Source organism: Rissa tridactyla, chromosome 2 (assembly GCF_028500815.1).
Source record: "Rissa tridactyla isolate bRisTri1 chromosome 2, bRisTri1.patW.cur.20221130, whole genome shotgun sequence".
NCBI lineage: Eukaryota > Metazoa > Chordata > Aves > Charadriiformes > Laridae > Rissa > Rissa tridactyla.
Window position 1 is genome coordinate 89,781,700 of NC_071467.1, and position 11,316 is coordinate 89,793,015.

At 43.5% G+C, this 11,316-nt stretch overlaps 1 protein-coding gene across 4 annotated transcripts in view; it reads left to right on the forward strand.

The window, feature by feature from the left end:
- RELCH (RAB11 binding and LisH domain, coiled-coil and HEAT repeat containing) overlaps positions 1 to 2,755 on the forward strand; it is an 84,345-nt gene extending 81,590 nt beyond the window's left edge. For all 4 annotated transcript variants that reach the window (XM_054189870.1, XM_054189871.1, XM_054189874.1 and 1 more), the window contains one exon: positions 1,966 to 2,755. In XM_054189870.1, the coding sequence (XP_054045845.1) occupies positions 1,966 to 2,086 (121 nt within the window). In that variant the 3' untranslated portion in view covers positions 2,087 to 2,755. The remainder of the gene's footprint in view (positions 1 to 1,965) is intronic.
- The last annotated feature ends 8,561 nt before the right edge of the window (positions 2,756 to 11,316 follow it).

Below are 11,316 nucleotides of genomic sequence, written 5' to 3' on the forward strand. Positions count from 1 at the left end.
ATCATACAGCTATATATCTTCATCACTGGCTGCTAAATAGCATAAAAAGATTACTGTTTTTTAAATAAAATGTCAATTTTAATCAGATGTTGCCTAAAAAGAGATACAACCCGAGAATACTTTTCAAAATTTTAAACTTTACTAAAAATTCAGACATCATACATTAGATAAAATGATGCTTAAGCACTAACTATTAGATAACGGGGAACTTTACAGAGCTTTCAGAAAATCTTAACCAATGTTAAGATTTAAAATGAGATGATTGATTTGAATAACCTGTTCCATTAATAGATGTACTGAAAAAAATACCTAAGAGTATGCTTTGTGGTACTTTTAGCTATGTTATGTGTGGCATACCTAAGGCCCTTGCAAGGATCTAGGTCCATTGATTACGCACTGTGGAAACACAGAAGGCAGGGCATCACTTCAGCTTAAAAAGTAGAAGAGATAAGGGGTACGTTTGAGGGGATACAGTTATAATACCATTAAGCTATCTGTAAAACCACAGTACAGCTTTAGTGAGAAGCTTCCCTTTTGTTTTTTCAAGTACTCTGTTTAAAAAAGAACCAGCATTCGGTACCGCTAAGCACCCTTTTTTGTGGTATGAAATGGGGAAAAAAAATACTGAGTGCATCCCTGCTACCTTTGAAGAAATCATGCAAATTCTGTTGAAGGAATTTGGAGTTAACTTCAACTTGAGCTGCCTTGATGCAAAAGTGTCTAACAGAACTGGTTTTAACCTTGCAGACTGAAAAGTCAGTTCCTGGAAGCTGGCCTGTGCCAGTAAGACAGATCTTGTGATCTTGGGTATAATTTTGAAACGCAGAGTCCACACTGAGCTCACAAGGGAGAATTTTACTGGTAACGTTTTGTAAAATTGGCCCCTGTCTAATGTTGAAAAATGTTTGCCATTTTAACTACAAATATATAGGAAGTATGGAATATTTCTTAATATTCCTGCTATCATAGATTTGCCTTGTTGCACTCTATCTTGAGACAGATTGCTAAACAGTTACATATTTTTGAAATTGAGCTCACTGATATGTTGTTAAGTAAAAAAAAAAAAAATAAAATCAGTTAATCTCACAGCATTGGTATAGTATCTTAACATGTTGTTCAAAGTTGTAGCATCTTTTTAAGTTCAGCATTGATCGCGTTGCTCCTTCTAGTCCAGTTTATGGGAAAATTGTGGACTCTCCATTGTCTTGTCTAGTATGTATGAAGTAGGAACTCTCAAGCAAAGGCAGCAGGAATCACATTCACAACACCCAGGAGGAGAAAGCTCTTTACGCAGCAAGGGGGTAGACCCAGTAGGACTCAGTGCCCCGGGGTGAGGTTTACGAGAAATTAAAAGGGGATCGAAGGAAAGCTGAAAAAGTAACGTAAAATAACAATTCATTGGGAGTTACTAGATTGACAGTCCACGCTAATTTTAAACTCTGCGCAGGTGGAAATATTTGGAAAATAAGAGAGTTGGAAATTAAGGAGAGGGGCCAGTGTTTTGTACTTACCTTGCTTTTACTCCTCCCTGTGTGTTTGCTGATAGTCACTGTCAGAGGCAGGATACTTGGGCTAGATAGATTCTTGGTCTGAACTAGTACTGTTGTTCTTACATTAAATAAGGTTGACATTTTCAGCGAGAAGGTAAAGCTGATCTTTCACAGAGATATTTGTCACAGGTGCAATTGCCAAATAGCTAACAAATGCTAATTTGGTGACTTCCGAAAAGTAGAGTGCACAAAAACATTTTAAAATTCTTGCAAGGACTGTGAGGACATGATAATCATTTTAACAGCGTGTATTTGGCCTTGGTGGGAATGGTTTTTCAATTCTTCTCAACGGACTCGTCTTTTTTGATGTTGAAACTTCTAAAATGCAAAGACAATTCAGTTGCTTATTAAATAACAGCACAGCCTTCTTTTTTCTTTGTATTCTTCTGTCACTAAATTTTTTTTACTTTCCTAGCTCCATGTCGATTGCGGCGAGCCTTGTGAGTGAAGATACAAAGACCAAGTTTTTGAACAAAATGGGCCAGCTGACTACATCGGGTGCAATGTTGGCGAATGTGTTTCAGAGGAAGAAGTAAAACGGGAAAAGGAACTCCCAGCTAACACTAAGATGGACCTCACAGAGACTGGTTCCTGTACTTGAAGTACTTGCCTTTTAATTTCTTCTGTCTTATGTTCTTGTAGTATAATTTTATTCTAACCTCCAAAGATATTTGCACTGCTTTTGAATATCGCTGTGTATCTGTTAATTTTGGGTTAACTGTGGTTGATATAAAACTGAAATCATAGTCTGTACCAAGTCCCTGTTCTGTGTTTTTGTCTTTCCAGCATAATTTTTTTTATATAGTGGAAGGTTTGTTTTTTTTTTTTATTTTCTGACAGGATATCAGCAAATATCTGTATTATACATGGAGCTATTATGACGGTACTTAAAATAATGTAAATTTGAAGTCATTGTCATGAAGTAATAAAAGTGGAGATTACTTATGTATTTAAATTATGAGAGAGTAATGCAGATTTTTTTATTATGTTTCTAAAAAGAAGAGGAAGAGCCACCAGCATTTGTCTGTGCTTCTAGGGTTGTTTTTGTAAGTATTGTGCATCCTGAATCCAGAGGAATCGCAGTATCTAATGTATGAGGCTGCTTGCGCTGCATCAGTCTGCAGGGAATGCTCATGTTTCAGATGCTTTATGCTGACATTGTAAATGCTGTACAAAGTCCTTCAGATAAAATTCTCCCATCTGTTGTGGTTTTTTGAGGGATGTTTTCTTTTGTTGGGGTTTTTGTTTTATTTTAAAGCACTTTAACAACCAGTCTACGCATCCAGAGGCACATCCACTAAGTACAAGAAAAACATAATAAATTAATAAATGTTAATAAATGTATAAGCTACTACACAGGGTCCAAGGACAGTTCTACAGGCAGAGGGAACTTAGGCAGGAGAAAGCGCTTTCACCTTGCACTCAGTGTGCAGTTCTGTGTACTGTGAAAGTGAAAATTAAGGTATTTTGTTGTTTAGATTGAATCTCAGTTCAAATTTAATTTCAGAGTATTTGAAATTCTGTTAAGAGAGTTTGACATGCAGTTTCTTAAAGATGTTAAGTAGACTGCATACACACTTTATAAAAAATTACAAGGAGTCTCTTCAGCAGCTATCAAACGCTTTCGTTAGCAAGGAGGCATTAACAATTAAGTCCTTTTATTCTTATGCAGCACTCTTTTTTTTTTTTTTTTTTTTTTTTTTTTCTTCCCCCCCCCCCCCCCCTCCTTCTTTATGTCAATGTAAGCTTCTGAAAGTAAGCTCAAGTGCATGCATGAACTGGTATGAAGTATCAAAGTATAAAAGCTCAGGCATTCTCTGACACGGTACCATTCAGTTGGAAGTGCTAACATCTTTGAGGACACGGGAAGCAAAAGGAGTGAGGGAAGAAAAGTATTTGCTTCTGAAACAGAGCGTGGGTGGAGGGGCACTGCAGGTATTGCCCTTAGACGGAAATGATGCAGATAATTTGAGACTTCTAACTGCTTCGTATCTGTGCCTGTTGGCTCTGCGCATACGGTTGCCTGCCACGTGTGTGTTGTGACGGGGCCTGCACTGTCCCTTTACACTGCACTGAAACGTTTTCCTCGAGGTTACACACAGCTCCATGCCTTCCTGTTGCTTGTTACCATGAAACTATACTTTTAGCAGACTGACTGTGAAATGGAGACATTCCTGAGGAATGGGAAGTGGTGACGTTCCTCTCTATTGTTCTGTTGTCAATAAAAAGTTTTGTATACCTGCCTTGTCTTGTTACTTCTAGTCTTCTCTGAAAAAAAGATTATCAAATCAAGCCAGCTGTTACGGGAGAGATGTCTAATGCACAGAAATTCTTTAGCCTTAACTTTTTGTTTTACATAGCAGGTGGCTGACTGAACTTGCTAAATTTCCCATCTCGCTGTGCCTGTTTCCCTCTGGCTACTAGTCCTGTGGCTTTATTGCCATTTTTATGCAGGGTCTTTTCCTCTCCTGTGCCACACTTTTTTTTCCTTTTTTTTTCTATGTCTGTTCCAGTAGTTGCGATGCCAGAGATAGCTCTGTATAGTCATGAGACCAAAATGACATCTTTATGGTTAAACTCCCACTTTTCAGGCGGCTGCCCTGCTCTGAAGGCAGCCTCTGAGAGTGGCTCCGAGCCCACACTGAACTTCAGCCAGGGTTTGGAAACCTGCTGAGCAGCACAAGACAAAAACCGGTGACAGCAATTTAACTGTGGGTGATTGTGGGATGAGACTCGAGTTTGTTAGCATAAATGTAGCATCTTTGCCCAGCTAGGACTGGTTTCTCCAGCCCCTTGCGAAGTTTAGCTTTTGCTAGTCAACATTTTACTTCATACTGGTTGATCCAAGGAGGAATTTGAGTGAGAATCCCAGGAACACCAGCTCCCCCCTCACGCCAACTACTGAGGTGAAAAAAAATCTGTGTAGGCAACACACATTATGCAGGTTGTCTTTAGGAGTTTTGTCTCCTAAATTGCAGGTCTCTGTTAGCGTATGTTGGTTGCAGGAGTTTTTTTAAAATGTTTATTAGTTTGACAAATGTTCAAGAAGATGGCAAGAAGTTGTTCTATGTGGTTTGTTTTTTCTTTTTCCTCCTAGCTATGGCACTGTAGCATTCAGGAGTGGGAAAGAAAATCAAGAAATCCTTAAAGAAAAGAATTACCAGAATATTTTAAATTAATTTTTTTTCCCTCCTGTTGTTATACAAAACAAGTTCAGTAAACCTTTTGGGAGAAAATGCCTCATTATAAGAAGGCAACTGGCTATCCAGCGTGGAAAGCAATTAATCTCCAAAGGGTTATCGTCAGTTGCTTATGATTTTTCCAAAATAAGGATTCTGTTTAAAAAAAAAATAAAATAAAAAACAAACAAAACAACCCCGAATGCTGGCTTTATTAGCTCTGCCTGAACTTCTACAACTTGTTGGCTTTAAGCAGGGGATATGTTGAAGGTCTCATGCTGCCCCTAGTGAAGTTTCAGAATCTCAGTATTTCTTTAAGGGATTGACTCTTGTGCTTTTAAGCGAAGATGGTCAGTGGGCTGAAGGTACGTGGCTGCCTGAATGAGCGTTCATGATCTAAATATATTTTCTGTAGATTAAACATAAGGCTGACTGATACTAGGTATATATTTTGTTCTGAAAGAGATTCTTTTCTAAAATGGTAGATGGGGCAAATTACTCTTTTTTTCTGTCTTCTAATCAAGGTGAAGAAAGGGAGCTCTTTAAGAAAAACTGCACATTCTTCCGTCAGTCTCTTCCGTGCCCCTTTCGCACTGAGGAAAAAATGCTGCTATTGCTGTATGTAAAAGTACGTTCTGGTTAGGAGAAGTAAAAGCAGTTTTTGAATGGATTAGTGGCTAGAGAAAATGAGGAAGCTGATGTCTGCAAATTAAAACATTAAGATTGAAAGCTATAAATTATCCATGAGAAAGATCTGTTGTGAAGAGCAAGCAGGAGTTTTTGTAATATATCGTGGGAATTCATTGCTGTATACGGATGATGATACAAAATGGTGCAGAAAAAGCAGAAGTGTGAAATATTTCTCTTCTCTGTGTTGTGACAGTGTTAATGGCATTTTTCTGTTCCAGGAATAAGCAGCTCTACGTTTTAGTGCAGTTTCTAAAGGTGGGTATCCCGCATTCAAAACGTTTTAAGTAATTTCCCATGTGAAACTTCCTGATGTGTGTATTTAAGTAAACCATAAAGTCACAGCAAAGCGTCATGAGGTAGAAAATCATTAATGTGGTGATAGAACAAGCTCATTGGCGTGGCATTGATCCGAGGTAGAATCTTGGAGTTTCTTGGATCAGACGTAAATGCTGATGAGTTGCAGGATTGCCGTATGCTGCCAGGCAACAAGACTTCAGGGAAGCTGGGTTGGTGGTTCACCGAGTGCGTTCGGCTAACATTTTTAGCAAACGCATTCAGATTTGTACCTAATTTGTCTTAGACTACAAAATCGGTAAACGAAGGCATAGAGGAGGGCTGTTGTTGAATAAGTAGGCTAATCAAGTCCTGGATTTTCGTACTGTATACTGATAGATCATGTGTTAACTAATCTGGATGAGTAACCTTGAATGAATAATGATTTTCCAGAGAAGCTGTTTCTAAAATCTTCCGCCTTTAGGTTTAATGCTGGTCAGGTTTCGCACTTGCAGGTACGCTGTAAGAAAAGATGCTTTTGTGTAGTTTGTAACAGACAGGCATGTCAGCGGTAAACAGCCGCTGTATCTTTGGAGGCATCTGTGCTACATGGCTGAGCTTGAACTTCCATCACGCTTCCAATGTAGCGAAAGGCTTCCTTGGGCTGAAAATTTCTAGTTCCCAGAGGCTTCGAGCATGAGCAGTTCCATGGCAGAAGTCGGTGACTTGAAAAGGTGACTCAGACATTGGCGTACACGACTAACGCCAGGACAGTGGTCTGTCTGGTTCCTTTCCCAGCACCAGTCTGCGCCTCACGGTGTCCCAAAATTATTTTGATTGTGGGCTTGTGCCGCTGCTTTTTGCCCTGCGCTTTAATGGAGATTTTTCCCATTCCCCAAAAGCCGAGAAACTTCTTCAGCTTTGGTCGCAGCTGAGGTGGAGGCAGTGTGATGCTGGAGCCCTCCTAAAGTTAACATGTGCCCTGTAGGATCCTACGTGTCCTGCCAGGCCTGTTACACTTTCCCTTTAAATATGCTGGGAATGGGGAAGAAGCAGCTGTAGTGTTTAATAGGCAATAAGGTGTCATTTAGATTTGATCCTTTGCTGAGGGCTGAATGTGCTCTCTTGATCTAAGTATGAGTCATCTCAATATTCAGGTGAGTTTTCAAAGAAGTTCGGGATCATTAAGCGTGCTGTCGCATAAAACGGCAGGGTGACTCTGTGGGTGATGGGGTGCTGCGTGGCGGCTCAAAGGACTTGCGGTCTCAGTCCTCTTGCCAAGGGGTTGGTGGGTGTTTGCCAGCCGTGGAAACTCATCTCCAGGCAGGACGGAGCAAGCTCCCCAGGTCATGCCGGTGTTGTTCTTGGCCTAAGGGTGAAAAAATATATATATAACTTAAGTCTTGGACATCATCAGGTTGGTATCTCTTCTAAGCACAAACAAGCATTCAAAGTTAAAAATTCACCACGACTTTGTATTTCCTTCCAGAAGTCTGTAGGCATTGTTATTGCCACAGTGTTTGGTGATAACCTATCAGTGCAGTGTGTGCTTGCACGTACTTCAAATATTTGACACATTAGTGGTGGCTGGTCGTGAGCGGTTCTTTTTTTCTTTTGAATGCTGCAAACTTTGGGTTTTGGGCAGGCATTCAGCTCTGGTACATTTTTGTGGGGTTGTAAAAAGGTGTGTTGTGTAAACCACAGCTGTGTGACTAAAGAGCTTCGTTATAGTTGCTCTGTCATGAAAAATATTTTTGCGCTTGAAAATCTCGAGGAGACTGGGCAATAGTCTGCTACGGAAACTTGCATTTTGCAGGAAGAAAACAGTTTCAAGTTGATGGCATGGTTTTGTGTAGGGGGTTTTTTTTAGGTAAATAATAAAATTATTTTTTTAATGGATTAATTTTAATACCTAGAGACCTCAACTAAAATTAGAGCCCTCTGTGCTAAAAGCGTGCAGATGTTTTACTACCTTTTTTTTTTCTCCTTAGCTCAGTGTAGAAGGCTCCATATACTGGCTGATCCAGTAGGGCCCTCTCCCTGTGGAGGGTGATGGGGCAGCTGGAGGCAGCCTTTCTCCCTCGCCCCCTACTGGACTCTGTGCACGGGTTGCTGATGCCCCATGAGCCGCACTGCGACCCACCTGCCCCCCAGGGCACCCCCCTCATCCAGAGGGCTCTTTCCTTGAGCTCTAACTTTGCAGGTGCGCTGGGTTTCTTGTTCGCCTGCTGGGAGACAGGTGCTTCTATTTACAAAGGCCGTATTTAGTTCAGAGCCCAAAACCCCAACCAACCTTTACAATGTCTTGTAGAAGAAAAACATTGATCTTGATCCAACAAAACCCTTCATCTCATCCCCCCTCCCTCGACAGGATGCGAGAGGCAGGGGAATGGAAGCACCTCCACGGCCTTTCTGCCTGGTGTGAAAAGGCATCCTGGGGCGCAACCATGTGCCTTTCGGTTTTGCTTCTCCACACAGGTTTCCTTCGCCCTGTTTCGAAGACCCGGGTTTGACACGTAGGCACCGAGCTCTTTCTCCCGGGGAAATGGGGCATCACGAGGGGCTGGGGCCCTTGCGCAGGTAGGGGGCAGGGGCGTTCGGCAGCATGGGTAAGGTGAAGGAGTAGCGGGGGGTGTGAACGTGAGCCTACAGGTGCTGCTCAGATGCCCAGTTGACTGGTGTTTCCACCGAACCATCCCTTATCTTTGCTTTTCAGGTCGAAAGTTTTGGAAAGAAGGGAGTCAAATTCAGTGATTTGCCTGGGAATTAGTCACTGTTTATCCAAGCTCCTAGAAAAGGGGCGTTCTTACCCTGATGCTGAGGTGGTTTTATTTTCAGACGGTTACAAAACTTGCAGTATTACACTGAATGCTGCAGTTCTTTTAAAATATTACTTAGTATGTACTTTCCACTTTTCTCTTTCTAGGAAGGAGGTAAGGAGAGATCCGTATTGACCGCAGACCTGCTTAAGCGGTCAGCCACGTTCACCGTTTGTTTTCCATGGCAGCCTTCACCAGGGAAGGGATCCTGATGTTACCCAGGGGAGTATTTTGATTCTGTCACACATCTAAGGCTGCACGTGGTTTTCCATCTCTCTTCTCTAGAAAGAGCATCCCGAAGGCCAGTCCGGCTCAGGTGGGCATGCCACAGTGGTGAGCAGAAACAGGAGGCACCCGAACGTCACTGTAAGTTTGAAACTTTCAGATTTCAAGCATTTTTATTTTTTTTCCAAAATAGGTGTTTTTTGCAAAGATAGCAGAAAACCTAGTGTTCTGTAATAGAAAAAAATCAATCTTTCCTATAAAAGAAAAAGCTGACAAGCCAGTTTTGGTGTAAATCTTTAGTTTTTACTTGTACTACATAGTACTACATAGGATGATACACACAATAAATGTAAGAGCATTGACGGCACTTTCTCCTATACATTCCCTAGTTCGTATTTTCGAGCATTCACATTTAAGTTTCTAACTATCTACTGCAATACGTAATTAAGTCTATAAAGCACCCAGTAGTGGCTTCTGCGGGTTATGGCTCAGAAACATAAAATTTAACTCGGAGGACAATGTCTGAGCTTTCAAAAAGAGGCTGTTTTCACATAGTGCTAGAAAACTAGAGACATTTCAGCCTGAACAAGAAATACTTCAGGCGGGATCAGGGGTGAGAATGCAAAGGCAATGGAGCTTACGTGCGATACTGAACTGTCTGGAGCTCCTGTGAGCTGAACGGGGCTTGGCGTTACTCAGTGCCCTCCAGGCCTTTACTCAACACCTTCAGAGCGAGCCGATAACACGTCTAACTGCTCATGACAGTGCGAGTTTGCTCCTGTAAATCTGTGGTTAGAATGAGCAGCTGGTAAATAAACACAGCCCTATAGCCTTGCTGTTGTGCTAAATGTGAAAAGGGGAAGAGACTTCACAGGCTGTTCTGTTTAAAAAGAAACATTTCCTTGTACCTTAAATGTGAACGTTTTAAAACACCCCAGCCGGCACAGGGCTGCGAGTTTTTGGCGATGTGTGGATGTGGCTCTGGCAGAAGGATCTCCACCTGGTGCTGCTCTGCCATCCCGTCAGGCTCCCTCCAGGACCGATGGGAACAGCACTGCTGCCAGCAGCCGGGCACGTACCTTACCCACGCCTCACACCTCAAAGCCCCCCTGAAGTCAGCTTTGCACGTGTTGCCTACCCTGGCAAGCTGGGTGCCACGAACATCCCTCCCAACCCTCGCCCCCAACTCAATTTCTGTTGGGTAGTAGAGCTGCAGCCTGTCCAGCCCAAGTGTGGTGAGACCCTGACTCCTCTGGCAGGTCAACGGGGCTCTGATGCTGCAATTACAAGCTCTATGGCTTGCTAAAACCCATCAGCATGTCCCTTGCCCAAGCTCTTCTTGAGGTGAATGGGCAGCAGAACCAGCCGCTGGCCCTAAGCCGGGCACATCATGCAGTGTCCTTTTGCCCCACAGCCAGTTGGGGAGCACCAAACCCATGGAGGGGCCACCAGCGCCCCAACAGCCATGTTGCGTTGGAGACCGGGAAGGAGAATGTGGGCACTGAGATCTGATCGGGCAGGGCCCAACACTTGCAGAGGACATTGAAGGTGTTAAGGTTTGAAGAGAACTTTAGGAAGATTAGAAAGGTCTGGCTTTATGGCCCCTGGACACTATGTAGAGGTGAAGTGAAGACCGTAGCTTTGTTTTGCCACGCAGGCAGGCCCTTCACATTAGCCACAGGAGAGAAACCCGGCAGCCGTTTCTGTCCCGAGTGCTCCCTGGCTCTGAGGATCGCTCCTCTGAGCAGAAATCAGACCACGGCAGGACAGGTAAAGGATTTTAATTTTTTTTTATATCCTCTTCATCTTGTGTGTTTGCATTTATTGATTTATTTGAAAACGTAGAGCAACTTATATAAATAACTTTTTTTTTTTTTCCTGGTCAAGGGTTAAATCTAAATACACAAGTGAAAGAACAACTTCCTTATTTGCTCAAGTCAGAAGCACGCTCCCAGCTTATTTCACAGCAGTGCACGGAGGCAGGGAAGGTGTAACGACACGGTCGGCTCTGCCAGATCCTCAGCCCCCATAAATCTGTCCTGGACCCCTTTTCCCCCTGCAATGGAGGATCCCTGTTCCCTTTGCGAGACGCGGAGCATTGTGGGCTGTGCCCGGGTCTGAATAGCAGCCCACCAGCCGCAGTTCGTCTTTTGCGGGGCAGTGGGGTTGCTGCTGGGTCGGTGGTGATGGCCATGAGTCTCTTTTGGGGGTCAAGAGGCTGCTTTGCACTGTCCCAAGCTGGGCCGCAGGGTCTGACCCCCTGCCTGGCCGTGGGGTGTTTTAGGAGAGAACCTGAAGCATGTCTTCGGCTTTTCTTTCCCCTGGCAGGCATCCCACCCCCCAGCTCCCACCGTCAGCCCAAGCAAAGTCCTTGGGGGGCCTCGGGCTGTGCCAAAACATTGAGGCCGGCACCCACAGGGCCGTGGGACGGGATGGGGCAGGAGGCTTTCCCCAGTGCCGGGACTAGTGCCGGCAGGAGGGCGGTTGGGCCAGGGCAGATCAGAGTGAGGTGGGAGGCCACCCGAGGCATGGACGAGACCCGAGATGTCCTCTGACAGCGTAAGGCAATATCCAGTGGTG